The 16110-nt window shown below is 49.3% G+C and overlaps 6 protein-coding genes across 6 annotated transcripts; 5 read left to right on the top strand and 1 right to left on the bottom strand.

Annotated features, from left to right (window-relative positions):
- Nucleotides 1–610: 610 nt before the first annotated feature.
- Nucleotides 611–1399, top strand: KD926_001586 (SNUT3/LISCH7 family protein; the record flags this gene model as incomplete). The annotated part of the gene is made up of 2 exons (XM_053105152.1): nt 611–944; nt 999–1399. 2 exons carry the CDS (start codon nt 611–613, stop codon nt 1397–1399), a joined length of 735 nt encoding a protein of 244 aa, XP_052951672.1.
- Nucleotides 1400–1866: 467 nt separating this feature from the next.
- KD926_001585 (NAD(P)/FAD-dependent oxidoreductase) lies at nt 1867–3171 on the top strand (the record flags this gene model as incomplete). Its single annotated transcript, XM_053105151.1, has 2 exons — nt 1867–1906; nt 1979–3171. 2 exons carry the CDS (start codon nt 1867–1869, stop codon nt 3169–3171), a joined length of 1233 nt encoding a protein of 410 aa, XP_052951671.1.
- A 291-nt stretch (nt 3172–3462) lies between these two features.
- On the top strand, nt 3463–6312 carry cwh41 (mannosyl-oligosaccharide glucosidase; the record flags this gene model as incomplete). Its single annotated transcript, XM_053105150.1, has 6 exons — nt 3463–3709; nt 3807–4501; nt 4548–4593; nt 4658–5036; nt 5102–6008; nt 6064–6312. The coding sequence occupies 6 exons, from the start codon at nt 3463–3465 to the stop codon at nt 6310–6312; spliced, it is 2523 nt and encodes an 840-aa protein (XP_052951670.1).
- A 4742-nt stretch (nt 6313–11054) lies between these two features.
- Nucleotides 11055–12568, top strand: KD926_001583 (Elongator subunit IKI1; the record flags this gene model as incomplete). The annotated part of the gene is made up of 3 exons (XM_053105149.1): nt 11055–11456; nt 11621–11774; nt 11835–12568. 3 exons carry the CDS (start codon nt 11055–11057, stop codon nt 12566–12568), a joined length of 1290 nt encoding a protein of 429 aa, XP_052951669.1.
- A 408-nt stretch (nt 12569–12976) lies between these two features.
- On the bottom strand, nt 12977–13916 carry KD926_001582 (SNAP receptor SEC22; the record flags this gene model as incomplete). The annotated part of the gene is made up of 5 exons (XM_053105148.1): nt 12977–13039; nt 13104–13509; nt 13590–13699; nt 13778–13812; nt 13883–13916. 5 exons carry the CDS (start codon nt 13914–13916, stop codon nt 12977–12979), a joined length of 648 nt encoding a protein of 215 aa, XP_052951668.1.
- A 121-nt stretch (nt 13917–14037) lies between these two features.
- On the top strand, nt 14038–15814 carry KD926_001581 (uncharacterized protein; the record flags this gene model as incomplete). The annotated part of the gene is made up of 4 exons (XM_053105146.1): nt 14038–14093; nt 14195–14375; nt 14465–14944; nt 15005–15814. 4 exons carry the CDS (start codon nt 14038–14040, stop codon nt 15812–15814), a joined length of 1527 nt encoding a protein of 508 aa, XP_052951667.1.
- Between the last annotated feature and the right edge of the window lie 296 nt (nt 15815–16110).

Below are 16110 nucleotides of genomic sequence, written 5' to 3'. Positions count from 1 at the left end.
CCACCAAGCATCAACACATTGCCGAAATTCTATCATAGTAGTTACACCGAGCCCCAAACTCACATGAGAGTCCCGATCTAGATATCAATAAAAGGTCTTCATAAATATTATAACCACCACTTATGCCTGAAACTATTCATCTCAACCCCGTTCCGCTATAGTAAAGCGTGATATTATCCAGGTTAGTCCATACCAGGAGTTGGGATTACAATTCACCAATATCCGGTAATGCGAGGGCAAACTGAAGCGAGTCATCAGCCACCTCGATACTAGGCACCATAATGCCAAGCCCCATTGGATATCTAACCCGATTGGGATACACTGCGCAATCGACAGGTTTCGACAACCGTAAATCCGCGGTATCTCTTTTGCAGTCTGCCACAGACTCCCCTCATTTCCAAATAATTGATACCCCTGAACAAGTCGAAGACGACCTCTTAATGACATGGAATTAAATTAAATACCGCGTTATCTCCATTATTGCGCTATATTGCCTCCCCACCCATTTCCCTAGGCGGTGTCACCGAACTTCCATTCAACTCCTCGCACCGAATCTTTCAGTCACAAAGGTCCGAAAACTTCACAAGATCATAACACTTCACCGGTAAAGATGACAGAGCCACCGGCGAAACGCGCCCGTCGGGTGGACAGCTCGACTATGTGGGACATGAATGACGAAGAGGGCCGCCCGGATGAAGCAGAGTCAGACTTCGACAGGAGTCCAAGGCGTGAAACACATTCAAAGGAGGATGGACGGCGTGACGGTCCTCGCGACGACAGAAGATATCGCTCACGCTCGAGAGACCGGAGAGATCGGAGGCGCGACAGGAGTTGGTCTAGGGACCGTCGGGACCGTGATCGCGACCGAAAGGAGAGGGACAGGGACGAGCGTGGGCCTAGAGACAGAAGGAGCGTCAGTCGCGACAGACACCATGAAAGACGAGGTACGGATTTATATCGCAATATTCCGTTGGTTCAATCATTAACAAGCTGCGAAGGTTACCCAACAAAAGGCGACAGATATCGAGATCGCTCTCGATCGCCCGGCCGCAATGGCAACAGAGATAGGTCCAGGACACCGCCAGTGCGAGCCCCCAGAGGCGACCGCAGAAATGACCGCAGAGATCATCGCAACCAAGCCAACGGTGCACCAGACCCCAAGTTAACAAGCCGGCCCCGAGATGGAATGGATATAGACACCGACGACCCTGTCGCAGAGGACGATGTCGACGAGATGATGCGCAGGAGCATGGGGTTCAGCAAATTTCGAAGTACAAAAAACACGAAGGTTCCTGGAAACAATGTCTATGGCGTGCGAAAGGAGAAAAAGACAGAATACCGCCAGTACATGAACCGTATAGGAGGATTCAACCGACCACTCAGCCCTTCACGCATGTGAAAGAAAAACTGCACCTTGCAATATACCAAATCTACATTTTTCTCACTCTTCTTGCCATCTTGTTGCTTTTACTTCTTTTTGCTTCTCTTTTATTCCTGTACCCTCTTTCTGACGGGGGCGCATCTATCATGGTCTAATTCTGGTGCGGTTCATATGCATTTACGGAGCTGGTTCTTTTGCACTTCACGGGGCACCTGGGTTATCTAGCGAATTACAGGAGATCTTATTCTTATCCTTGTACAAATCAAAATTAGGAAACCTGGTTTCATCTTCACCTTCCGATGATTTAATTACTTATTAAGTTACTGAGCTTCCGGCGCGGCACATGACTGGCAGTGACGTATGGGCTCATAAAAGGTTGCTTCCCCACGCCGCCGTAGTTCCTGGAATAACCCAGACTTCTTCCAACACTCGTCACCGTGGCTTCAGTACGAGCTCTAGGATCTAGCATCGCTCGATACCACAGAATGTCGTCTACAAACGAGCGTCGTGACATTGTCATCGTCGGTAAGAATTTCAAGCCCTTCATGGCAATTTACCCCGCCCGTTGAGCCCTCCAAGCTGACAGGTCTGTTTAAGGTGGCGGTATCATTGGGTGCTGCTCGGCATATTATATAACAAGACACCCGTCATTCGACCCATTGCGTCACTCAGTAACGCTCATCGAAGCCTCCGAGATTGCGGGAGGTGCGTCTGGTAAGGCCGGTGGCCTTTTGGCGCAATGGGCATACCCAAGCAACATCGTGCCGTTGAGCTACAAACTGCACACGGAACTGGCCAAGGAGCACGGTGGAAAGGATAGATGGGGCTATAGAGAGGTCAATTGCGGGCAACTGATCGCAAGGGGCCGCTCGCTGAACGAAAAGAAAGAGGCAACGGGTGGAGAGGCTGGCAGCTCAGTATCTCTACAGAAGCGAAGCGCAGATGCCCTAGCGAAGCTGAAGAAGGCAAGAGTCCCACAGGATCTTGATTGGATCGAGCCAGAACTACTGCGAGGCTACGAGAGCATGAGTGATCCCGGAGAAACTGCCCAAGTCCACCCCTACCTCTTCACCACCTCCATTGCGAAACTCGCCGAAGAGAAAGGCGCAAACATCACGTTCGGATCCGTATCAGGCATCGGTTATTCAGGGGATGCCGTTGAGTCGGTTTCCTACACAGACAAGGGATCGGGCGAAGCGCGTACTATTCCTGCCACGGACGTCGTTATTGCTGCTGGCCCTTGGACAAGATCGGTCTTGCCAAACGCCCCTATCTCGGCGACGCGAGCCCACAGTGTGGTCATTCGACCCACGAGACCAGTTAGTGGATATACTTTGTTCACGAACATCGAGATACCCGCCAACTTCGACCCATCGAAACCCTCGCGCCCGACTGTTGCGCAACCGGAGATCTACGCTCGCCCTGATGAGACGGTATACGCATGTGGAGAGGGTGACCACGTCGTGCCACTCCCTGCGACCACAGCAGACGTTGAAGTCGACGAAGCGCGATGCCAGGATATCATCAATCAGGTTGGTAGCGTCTCAGATGAGCTACGCGACGGCCAGATTTGCGCGCGTCAAGCTTGCTACTTACCCAACGTCGCGGCCGCGCGCGGAGGTCCGTTAGTCGGTCATGCTGGGACCAAGGGATTGTATCTCGCTGCAGGCCATACCTGCTGGGGTATTCAAAATGCGCCTGGTACTGGCAAGGTCATTAGCGAGTTTGTCTTTGATGGACAGGCCAAGAGCGCCAAGATTTCGTCTCTTGACCCTAGAAATTACTTTTAGAGACTAGATTAGTGTATATATTCTAAGAACGAATACAGCATGATGATTAAAGCGCATGTTGATCTTATATTATGAGAATGATTTTGTATTCTTAGGCAGAACTGTATGCTCGGGAGCTTGGACCACGTCATATGCGGAGCGATCAAGCTCTCCCGTCGGTCATGCCAGATAGATAACAAACCACTAACATCCATCCATCGGAGAAAAGGCTAAACTGCGTTCAGTCGCTCTCTATGGTCACCCCTCGATTTTCGAGGCTCTCATACTTTTCTTCATGTTTCTGATTTAAATATGACTCGCTTCAATTTCTACTCTCTCTTACTCCCATTGTCCTGGGCGGGTGCGGCTTTTGCCGGCCAAACAGCGACCGGCGATGAGTCCATCCTAGCCAAAGAAGCCGCAAGAGCCAACAACCAGTCTCTGCTATGGGGTCCCTATAAGCCGAACCTCTACTTCGGAGTGCGTCCTCGAATCCCGGACAGCATATCTGCCGGATTGCTGTGGGCGAAGGTGGATGATTTCGCTACTGCCCAAGGGAGTATGTGTCCAGCTATACAGTTCACCATGCCTTTCAATTGCTGCTTTATCCTGAAAGATCATCCTCCAATTCGTTCAATTGACTGACCGCATTGAAGACTTCAGGCATACCTGTGAACAAAATGAAGGAATGGCCGGCTACGGCTGGGACGAATACGATATCCGGAAGGGCGGCCGCCAAACGATCCACGACGCCGGAAACTCATTGGACCTGACAATTGATTTCGTTAAAGTCCCCGGTGGAGAGCACGGAGGCAGCTGGGCTGCCCGTGTGAAGGGAGTGCCTCGCGAAGATGCCCCTCCCGATCAACCTACAACCATTATCTTCTATTCGTCTCTGGAGGGTATCGGCGACTTGGCTGTCACCACTGAATCCGAGGACCCCCGGGGATTCGAAGGTGATGTGAGACTTTCTGGAAACACGCCTGATCTCGGTGACTTTTCAATCGATGTGACTGCGGGCCCGGACACCAACGAACACCCCGAGCACGATCACCCAAGTTACGAGGATAAGCCATTGGATCGTACCTTGGTCTCTAGTTCGACCATCCAAGCGGAGCATGTCTGGCAAACAAAGGGTTCTCTTATTACAGTCCAGTTGGCAGCGTTAAATGTTTTACTAACTTATTGTATAGTTATCCTGTTCTCGCAGATGAAAGGCGAAGTCAATGAAATCATCCAGAAATATGGACCAGATAACCCTCCTCCGCCGTCTCAAGTTTTCTCCATCAAAAACATACCAGGTGACGGAAACATTCATCTCGTTCAGAAGGTGTTCAAGGGCGAGTTCGAGGTATGTACCGTGGTCGGCGTAGAAGGAAGTTACTTACATCCACCAGTTCGACATTCTTTTCTCTTCCGGCTCTTCGCCCCAGCCTGTGACATGTGAGTTGTCCCTGGATTGCAATTTATACTTCTACAGCACCTACTGACCCCTAATGCTCTCTAGCCGAGAAACTGACTGAAGAGATTGCAAGCGCTTCGCTGTCTTTCGCTGATCGATTTGAAAAGATTCTTCCCCCGCAGGCTCCCTTCAACTCTAAGCAGTACTCCGAGTTTTCCAAGTCAATGCTCTCCAACCTTGTCGGTGGCATAGGCTACTTTTACGGAACGGATGTTGTTGACCGTTCGGCAGCTCCAGAGTATGATGAGGAAAATGAGGGCTTCTGGGAGGAGACGGCAGAAGCGAGGGCCAGAGCCCATGCTGTGCTTGAGGGGCCAAAGCAGCTCTTTACCAGCGTTCCTTCTCGGCCGTTCTTCCCCAGGGGTTTCCTCTGGGATGAAGGATTTCACTTGATCCCCGTTCTTGAATGGGACACCGATCTGGCGTGCGTACCTCTCCAATTCCATTATCTCTCATGCATTGATTACCAGTACTGACTTGCATCCAAAGACTCGAGATTGTCAAGAGTTGGCTCAATCTGATGGATGAGGACGGCTGGATTGCTCGAGAGCAGATCCTGGGCTCCGAGGCCCGCAGTAAGGTTCCGCCCGAGTTTACCGTCCAATACCCCCACTACGCCAACCCTCCGACCCTCTTCATCATACTAGAGGCATTCATTGATCAGCTGGTGGCAAACAAGAACGTTTCGGTGGATAGGTCCCAGGAAGACCTTACCGAAAATCTTGGATCAGTCTACACCCAGCATCCCGAATTGGGTGAGGCATATATTCGCTCAATCTACCCTCTCCTCAAGAAACACTATGCCTGGTACAGGAACACCCAGAGAGGAGAAGTCAGTTCCTATGACCGAGAGGCATTCTCGTCTAAGGAGGCCTACCGCTGGCGGGGTCGCTCTATCCAGCATATCCTTACGTCCGGACTGGACGACTACCCTCGTGCCCAGCCTCCGCACCCAGGCGAGCTCCACGTTGATCTGATCAGCTGGATGGGCATGATGACACGCGCTCTCCGTCGGATCGCGGAGACCCTGGGCGAAACCGAGGACGCCGAGGAGTTCAAGGTATACGAAACGGCCATCGAACGAAACATCGACGACCTTCACTGGGATGAGGAAGCGCAGACATACTGCGACGCCACTATCGATGAGTTTGAGGAAAGCGTTCACGTGTGCCACAAAGGATACATCTCCCTTTTCCCCTTCCTTACTGGCATGATCGGCCCGGACAGCCCTCGACTCAAGGCCATCCTGGACTTGATTGGCGACCCGGAGGCGCTCTGGAGTGATTATGGAATCCGCAGCTTGAGTAAGAAGGACGAATTCTACGGAACGGCAGAAAACTACTGGAGAAGCCCTATTTGGGTCAACATCAACTATTTGGTCTTCAAGAACCTATATGTGAGTTGTGAATTTTCCAAAATGACGTTGGTCGACTCTAACCCTTTCAAACTAGGACATTGCAACCAATGCTGGTCCTCACCAGGAGCAAGCTCGTGAGCTGTATTCTAACCTGCGGAAGAACGTGGTCGAGAACGTCTTCAGAGAGTGGAAGGAAACGGGATTTGCCTGGGAACAGTACAACCCTGAGACTGGACAAGGGCAGCGGACGCAGCATTTCACTGGTTGGACTAGTATGGTGGTGAAGATGATGTCGATGCCCGATCTCCCCGCAAGCAAGCAGACCGGGCATGACGAGCTGTGAACGAACAGCAGAATATTGTTAGATAGATAGACCGTGGTATAAAGCATCAAAATGTTTGAGTATCTGTACACAATTTTTCCCCGTAAACGCCTAACGTAATCGGTAAGCGAGTCAGCCATCCCAACAAGAATTACCCCCTCTTTAAAAATAAGACTATCCAAACATCCATATCACTATCAAAAATGCCTAAATCATCAAAAATTTTGGTGGAACAAGAGGGAAGACTCTCCTTAGCAGTTGATACTATTCAGAAGTGTCAAACCAAGTCAATTCGTGAAGCAGCTCGTGTTTTTCAAGTTCCTCACTCAACACTTCAAGATCGCTTAAATGGTATTACTTTTCGCAAGGAAACACGCGCTAATTCGCATAAATTGACTCCGTTGGAGGAGGAATCACTTGTTAAATGGATTATCTTGTTGGATCAACGCGGCGCGCCGCCGAGACAGTTCCAGGTCCGTGATATGGCGTCAATCTTGATCCGAAAGCGTTCCCAAGATGCAACAGGCTCTGTCGGAGAGAAATGGGTATATAACTTCATTTCCCGGCATGATTCCTTGAAAAGTCAGTTTTCTCGTCAGATTAGCTATAAGCGGGCGAAGTGTGAGGATCCTGAGGTTATACAAGCCTGGTTTAACGCGTACAAGCCGCTATCGCTATGTACGGGATTGCTGATGAAGATATCTACAATTTTGATGAAACAGGCTTCGCCATAGGCCTGGTAGCCACTGCTAAGGTAGTGACACGTTCATCCTGTGAGGGAAGGCCCTTTCTTATACAGCCTGGAAATCGGAAATGAATAACTTCAATTGAGTGTATTAATGCCGCTGGATGGGTGTTACCGGCATATTTCAAAACAGAGACAGAAAGCAAGCCGGGCTTGGTTTTGTCTAAAGCATAAAAATTAACAAAAACAAAAAAACGTACAACAGCAGGGATTCGCTGGTGGTCACCCACCCAACTACTAACCTGCCGGCGTGTGGCTTAAGTACGGCTGAGCGGACGGGAAGCCCTGTTCTCCACACCCTGTGGTCGTACGTACTTAAAACGAATGGACATTTGTACCATGTAACCTACTTGTTTTTTTGGATCTGCATAACCAGATCCTCTATATTATTAGTGTGGGTGGAATTGCTGCTTGACCTCCACATGCTTCCATTCAAGGCGTCCACTCTTGCTGTTTCATTGAATAACGGTAGGCTCTATCAGAAATGCAGATTTAATAAAAATCGGTGAACACTGGCTCACGGAACACTTTATTCCTTATATTAAGGACCGGAGAACAGGCCAACATAGCCTCTTATTCCTTGACGGACATGACTCCCATTTAATACCTCAATTTGATAATATATGTCGTCAATATGATATTATACCGATCTGCATACCCGCCAATTCCTCTCATCTGTCAACCGTTGGATATAGCCTGCCTTTCACCATTTAAAAGGGCCTACAGCAATCTTATTGAAAGGCTTGTACGAACAGGATATCATCATATCGATAAAGTTGACTTTCTTGATATCTATTTAGAAGCCCACGTCCAAGCCTTTAAGAAGGCCAATATCCAGAGTGTTTTCAAAGCCTCCGGAATTGTTCCTTTTGACCCGGCAAAGGTTCTAGATAACTCACCTTCTACAGAGAGGAGAGCCGGCGAAGCAGCCAAGGAACTACTTCAACTATTACTAAACCGCCTTTAAATTTGAAGCAATTCAAGAAACATGAGTCAACAATCTGTCAGTTACTTCAACAAGCAGATTCTCCGGCTTCACCCATGCAAACAGCGTTATCATACATCTTTAAGGGAGCAGAGATAGCCTTAAATCGGGCAGTTCTCTTAGAGCATGAAAACCTTCAACTTCGTGAGACTGTTGAACGACGAAAAAGAACGCAGCAGCGCAATCAACACCAGATGCATGGTCTGGATGGCTACACAGTTCAGGAAGCCCGTGAGGCCTTCGCCAACGCGCAGGCTGCGGAGGAAGCAGCTAGTGATACAGGACCTCTGGATAGTCAGCCACGTCGGCGGGCGCCGCCGCGGTGTAGTCGGTGTCATGTTGTCGGACATATACGTACAAGATGCCCGAATCAAACCATCTAACCCCAGGCTAGGGCTGGAATCGAATGGGGATTTTCCCTGTTCGTATTCGAAAAGATCTTTATATCGTCTTATTCGAATTTTCGAAAAATATTCGAAGTTCTTGGCAGAATTTCGAGCGCATGAAATGATTGGTTGACGCCCCAAATAAATCCCGCGCGACTAAGTGTAGTTCCGTCGCATACTCGTTGTTTACCTAAATATCCTGTTGCATCTTTCTGACACGGTAATATGAGATATTCAAGCTTCTATATCTTATCGCAATGACTAACGGGGGTATTTATTCGTTACCTACAACGGATGATGCCTCTCCTTACCTTCCGAGACGACTTCAGCGATCTCAGAGGATAGACTATCATCTCTTGAATGATGGAAGCGACGATGAAGTGCCTACAGAAGACCATATCTTCAAAAGACCTCGTTTAAACAAGCCAAAAGAAAGCCCAGAACCTATAGTAGAGAGGGTCTTCAATAGTGGGAGGGATTTGTTGGGCTTACGAAGACACTCCCTGCATAGATGTGACAACCATCGCTAGAAGCCTGAGCGAGCTACAGTGTTGTTGCCTGAACTCTCAGGCAGACAACGCCTCAGCGGCTGACTAGGCCATGGCCCATGTAGTTAAACAAAACTTCTTCGACTAACTACTGTAATTAGTGTTGTTTCTTCCTCACGCTTAGAATTCAACATATTTCTCGCCTACGAGCTTGCTACGTAGTTGGAGAAGGGTTGTAGCAATAGAGAAACAATGAGACGGCTTGTGTTACGGGCTTGGCAGTGGGTAGGTGCGCTTCTACCCGCCAAGACCGTCTTAGTAGGTCGTTACCGACTGAGCTACTAAAAAGACCAGAATACCAAGTCAACGACTTGGTACGCGCATCACTCTATATAGTGGTTCTTGGTCAGTTCGTCACAGCTTGGTGGTGGGCACGTGCTAAATTTTCGAATAGAGTAATTTTATTTGAAAAGATATTAGTCAGCTGGAATTCATAGATTATTCGTATTCGAAATTACTACTATTTTCGAATATTCGACTATTCGATATTCGATTCCAGCCCTACCCCGGGCTTCTAAACAGTTTAATTTAGATATGAAAAGCTTCATTTTTGGTGTAAGAATCATATAGGTATACGCTGACCCGCCAAGCCGGCCAAGGTGGCCGACTCGCTTACCGATTACGTTAGTACCCATGACGTAAAGATGGACGAAGAAAGTGGTGGTTTTCAGGGCTTTTGAATATATATGTATTTCACAGGAGTCGCCCCATCAATAACCCCCGATGGTCTAGTTGGTTCATGGCGTTCGGCTGTAATAGATGATTGTAACCGAAAAGTCACCAGTTCGATTCTGGTTCGGGGGATACCTTTTTACCTTTTTGCTGATTATTCTGGGTCATACTCTGTAATAGTAATCTTGTAGATACAACCAATAATTACTCATATTATAGCCGTAAACACCACAACCTACTGTATGTCACTACGACAGATCCGATGGCCGATTATTTAGCAAGCGAGTGATGATTGTGACAGTCTACAAAGGAGCTTAGTAAAAGACAAGTTTGTTTATGACTCGTAGTCAAGGAATTTTCCCATAGGGAGGAAAGGCTCCCTAGGAGGGAGGATCCAGGGGCTCTATATACTGCCTGGGGCTTTGCCTCAGGCAGGAATGCTTGCAGGATACCTAGGAATGTTCCTGGATGCCTACCGCGGAGGATCCCTTGATCCTATACTAACTAACCAGAACGTTCCGGAGGAACGTTCCTCCGCACAGGGAAGCTCCCTGGCTTCAGGAGGTAAGAATGATAACCACAAGAACCACTCACTATATAGAGCATTCCAGGCTATTCACTTGGAATTCTGGTCTTTTAAGTGGCTCTCCCCAAAGCATGAACTAAAGGCTCTGGTTGGTAGTTTGAAGTGCACCTAACTTTAACGGCTATAAGCTACGGACATATTAGAAAATGCGCAAAAATTTGGCTAGAGTGCTACAACCATTCTCCAACTACGTAGCAAGCTCGTAGGCGAGAAATATGTTGAATTCTAAGTGTGAGGAACAAACAACACTAATGACAGTAGTCGAAGAAACTTTGTGTGCCTGGCTTAATCAGCTACCGAGGCGTAAACTGCCTGAGGGTTCAGGCAACAATCGGGAAGTTTTTATGAGGCTGCCATTGGGAACATGTACCAAACTGTGACAAGCGCCCTTGTAATAACCCCCGATGGTCTAGTTGGTTCATGGCGTTCGGCTGTAATAGATGATTGTAACCGAAAAGTCACCAGTTCGATTCTGGTTCGGGGGATCCTTTTTTTCCTGCACTAACCTTCCCGCCCCGAACCGCCATGTCCCTACTTCTTTTTGCAAATTTCTTAGATCGCATGCCCCATACACTACCTGTACCATAGTCCTGGACCAAGTCTGGTATGATTTACAACCACTTCTGGCCATCAATACACTATGGGGTACTGCCCTACAGTGCAAAGACTCTCAATGTTCACATATTTACATTTTACTCTGTAACATTTTAGTCTTACTACTTCTATTTTAGAACCAATTAATTGGTATTCACATTTGTGCCTCAAATTTCACTGCAATAACTCTTTCTTTAAGCTTCTACAAGCAAACCACATGGTTAGTACTTGAAGATCTGTAAATGTCATGCAGGGTCGGATCTCAGGGAATTTTCGCATCTGTGGGGCATTTCTCGAGGCAAGACCGCGGGCCGTCCCGCTGAGCCTCGGGCCAAATCTGGCTTCGGTAAAGATCGGCGACCCCGAGGAAATCTTTTCTGTCCGCACTTTCCGACTCCTCCATGACCGCAATGACCCCGCAGATACCCTTCTGACATTTACCTCCCCTGCGACCCATCAAAAGATTCGGCGATTGTCTAATTCTGGAGACATGGCCCCCTCAAATCTATCTCATCGACAAACGCATAATTTGCTTCTCATCTCTAAGCTCCTTAATCTTAGAGATACTGCGTCACCCCTCACCCTACTCTTGGACTCTCTAGAACAGCCCGCCACTCCTTTACTTAAGGAATACATTCGACGCGCCACGGTAAGTTGCACATTTTCTGATGTAAACATTATGGTGGAATCTCGACCTCATATATATCTTTATTGTGCCCACACTGGAATGCTTGGATCTCCGGAAATGCACACCAGGCCAAGACATTGTTTGATCGGATGAGCATGTATAATTTCGACTAACGCCTAAGGCAGATATCCAAAGCTCATGTCACATACATTGCCTTTGAATCACTAAAGGCGCCCCGGGGAGTGGATGCATTTATCTCTGCCCGAGGAAAGAAACCGGCGGATATCGCCAAGGAAGTCAGCTCGGTTCATCATGCGGCTTCCTCCAGCCCCTCGCGCCGTATGTTCCTGGTCTACTATATCTACTAAATGTCATCTGTCAAATCGAGCTAATACTAAGGAGGTCGCCTCATCATAATCGACTCGATCAACCCTCTTATCCACTCCCGCCGAACCGATGCGCAATTCCATCTCTCGACCTTCCTGAGCTCATTTCTGATGCCCCCAAGCCCCTCAACACCCAAGGTCGAGTCTTCTCTCGTCGTGACCTTCCACCAGGATGTCCCAAGCCATCCTAACTCCTCGCCCTACTCGCCATCCCCGTTTCCCATATTGACCTACCTCGCAACGACCGTCATCCGACTCCACTCATTCTCGCACATTCTCACCCAGAAAGCCGCCCGGGACCGCAGTCTGGCAGCGCCCTTTTTCGGACTCGAAGAAGAGCAGGACGGAGTTCTTGTCGGCAAAGTGGACAAGCACACCGGGAATGGGTCAGCGGAGGGCGTCGTTTTGGAGATGGAACATCGGCGGAAAAGCGGCCGTGGCGTGTTGGAGTGGTATTACCTGCCGCCTGCCTCTCAGTACCCGCCATCGCAAGTCAAGGAGATTGTTACGCTTCTTGATGACCACCCGTTGTATCGTCCTCCTGAGGAACCTGATACTGGAGCTGGTGAAGAGGAGCCGGAATCGACGTTTGAATTGCGTCTCACCGATAAACAGAAGAGGGATAGAGAGGGGGTTGTTCTGCCGTACTTTGATGCGCAGAAGGGTGACGGTCCTGGTGAGGGTGGACGTATTCTATACGACATGGGAGAGGAGGACGATTTTGATGAAGAAGAGGATGAGATTTAGATTCTCTAAATGGGGAGCTATGTTGAAGTGATTGTTCTTTATCGCGAGACGACTTGCCTCTTGTATGTGGCAGCAACCTGGCTATACACGGCTACATGATGCGAAGAAGGGGCAGCTTGACCTGATCTACTCCGTATGTCGTGCCATGCCCAACAAACTACGGCCTAGACTTTCCGCACGCGGCAATCGACCAAGCACGCTACGAATGTCAACATCTATCGCCTCGACTCGCCTACCCCAGCATTGTTTGCGTTCCGTGGGCTGTCTTCAGCCACTTCATCGATCATCAATTGTTTTAAAAAGCTCAAAAGGCTTGAGCAAGGAAAAAGTGGTGTCCTGCAGCCACCGGAGAAATTATGTGTACATTCAGACGAGTGGGTATCCAGAAGCAACTGCTTCGCGAGAGAACTAGAAGAAGCGCCACCAGAGAAGGAATATGAAAATAAGGCCGACCCCGGCAAATGGGCCATACTATAGCATGTCAGAGTGGCGGTTTCCCGGCTGGTCATTTTAGGATGCGACAAAAGGAACTCACCTGTTTAAGCACCAACTCCCAGTTGATGCGGACCGCGGCTTTCCTGTATTTCTTGCTGTCTTCGCGCAAACGCCCCGATAACTCGCCCATCCTCTCCAAGCTATCGCCTCGGTACAGAAGATCCTCGATGTTCTTCGTCATCACTTTGGTCACGTCACGGAGTTCGTCGTTGAGCCGGTCGAGGTTCTGCGAGGCCCGACTATCCTGGTAGAGCTTCTTGGTGCGCTGGATGAAAGTGTCGAACTCAACGAAGGCATACGGTCGCAGGTTGGGAGACTGGTATTGCGCGGGGGAGTATGTCGTGGTGAATTCGGTTGCGAGGTCGGCGAGATAAGTGAAGGCCAGCTTGCGCGGATAGGAGCGATCGCATATGCACAGGAAGCAGATATCATCTTGGATTAGGTAGCTAGTTTCGTCAATAGGTCAGACCATTGCATTCACTATCCCCCGCAAGGCCGCAAGGGCAGATAATGAAGAAAGACTCACTGTAGATTGTACTGGCCCGATTCAATGCTCGCCTGAGGCGCTGCATTGCGACTCAACCGCCGGAAGATCATCTTCGCCTGGCCCTTGATCTCGGAGAGTTCAACCTCAGCCTGCATGAGAAACCGGGAATTAGTGTACCAGTGACGATGAAGGTCTGAAGTGAATGGAAGAAAAAGGGAAAACCTTACCTGCTCATCGTCCACAGACGCAGCCAACATCAGGCCTACTCCAACCATCGATCAGCAACTGTCACTGCTTTCCTACCTCTTCGATTCTCACTTGCGCAATCTTACCATCGAGCCTGGCAATCTGAGTTGATTTAACCATCGTGCTGGAGCTGTCCTTTCACCCTACCGAGTTTCCACGTCTCTCGTGTATCCCACAGGCTGTAGTTCAGCTGTCGCGGTGCAGATTGACCTCCTTTACTTGTCCAGATTGACGGGGAACCATGGCCCGCAAGCGCAAGGCGGTCGGTGCCGGCAATACGAAGCCGTCGGCGACAAGGTACGTCGCGGCCAAAGGCACCCCCGAGCCTGGAATCCTCTTGAAGAGCATCGTTTGCCCTCGAAAACACGAACAACAAACTAATCATGATCCCGTCCTAGGAGCCGGACCTCTAAATCTGCTAATGCAGCCAAAACGACGGCCCCGAACGAGTCCAGCTCGGCGATGTCAGCTACGAATACCAGACCGAAGCGGAATCCAAGACGGTCCGCCAAAGATCCGTGGGAGGAGGAACGGTTGATGACGAGCTCCAAGTCGCCGCTCGTTAATTTGGATCTTGTGGTAAGTGTGTCACGCTACTGGGGTCGCATTGATCTCATTACAGACCAACTCCAGCTGGGATTAATTCACTAACATGCTTGCGGCTGTAGAAATTGCTTTCCCGCCCCGAAGCTTGGGAGTATCTCGAGGAATCGGAGAAGAAAGAAATCCTGAGCTTACTGCCCGAAGATGCACACCCGAACCCTCATCCGTCTGAGGATGACCCGGATGCCAAGATACCCCCTTTACCGGAGACCTTTTTGCGGTATTCGAATAATTGGCGCGACGGGATCCGTCAATTTCAGCTCGATCTCGAAAGCGGTCGCTACGATCCGGAATGGTTGCGCCAGGCCGAGGAAGCGTCGGCGCAGCGAGCGGCGGGTAAATTCGACAAATTCAAAGAACGAGAGTACGAGGAGTTCTGGGGACAGAAACAGACCTTCGACCGGAACCTGGCAGCAGGGCAAAGCGCCCAAGTTAAACTACAAACGCTGACGGAGCAAGGGGTTATCCGTGAAGGTGATGTTTGGAAATACACACGATGTGTTGGTCAAGGCGCAAATAAAATATTGCTGGAAAAAGAAGTCAAGGTATGTTCAGCTTCACCATTTCACCCGTCCTCCCTGGTCTTGCTCTAAATGTTTCTATAGATAGTATCAATTGATGGCCCCCGGTTGTCATTTACCATCCCCTCTGGTCAACGCGTGTTCCTCTCCCATAGCAATGGAGATGCGAAACAATCGGAAACGAACAGTCAGCCAGAACCTACTACACCAAAACCCGATGAGGCTGAAGCAGACAAGGCTCAGAAACCGAACCCTCAGCCAGAATCTGCGACACTAAAACCAGATGGGGCTGAACCATACCAGGCTCAGCCAACGAACGAAGAAGTACCTTCCAATGAAAACGGAGCGATAGATATGGGTTTGTCTAAGAAACGTAAATCGGACGCTGGCCCGTTCGATGCGGAAGCTCCAGTTCAGAAACGGCGCCGAGGACGGCCACAGAACGCCGAGAAGGCTGAAACACCTGTGGTTCGTGACCAAGAAGCACCTTCAAACACTGGATACCAGAATTCAGATACCACACCGGAGAGTAATGACTGCCAGCCCGCCGAAGAAAACACGACCGCTACGCTAGTCGACGAAACGAACACAAGCTGTACAGAGACGAAGAATGATGATCAAGCTGTGGCTGATTCGGCACATCCAGCCAATACATCTGGACCGGGCGAGCAGGCAGGACCTGCTCCTTCGAACACCTTTGAAGAAAGCGACGTTGTAACAGTATCGGGTATTACTTCGCTCAATCCACTTGTTATCAAGATCGTGGAGCTCGATGGCCGCATTACAAAAATGCCTCATGGCAACGCTTGGAAGGAATTTCGTTCTTATCGGGACAATCAAGATATGGGTAGTCTATGGGAGGTCAGACAAGCTTGGTTTATGAGAACTCACTAGGCCACGGCATGACTTGGGGGGTTTTTTTTTTGGGGGTTTGCCAGTGGAATTTTTCTTCGTTTCTTTTCTTTTCGATCCTTTGTTTTCAATACCCCCTCTAGCAAGGCTCGTTCACACGCGAAGCTGAGGTGTTTCTTCCAGGAAATAGCCCAGAACAGTCATAGAAACTTACAGAACAACTGCGTCCCTCCATTTCGGATTACTAGTTGGCTATCAATATCCGAAGACTCTGACCTGCAAGCACAGAGAACATAGAGAAAGGACTTACCAGCTAGATAGGAAACCAACTAAAATTC

Source organism: Aspergillus affinis, assembly GCF_023601865.1.
Source record: "Aspergillus affinis strain CMG 70 chromosome Unknown NODE_130_length_101050_cov_86_990641, whole genome shotgun sequence".
NCBI lineage: Eukaryota > Fungi > Ascomycota > Eurotiomycetes > Eurotiales > Aspergillaceae > Aspergillus > Aspergillus affinis.
The sequence above is the reverse complement of the archived record's forward strand: the minus strand, read 5'-3'. Positions and strand labels throughout refer to the sequence as shown.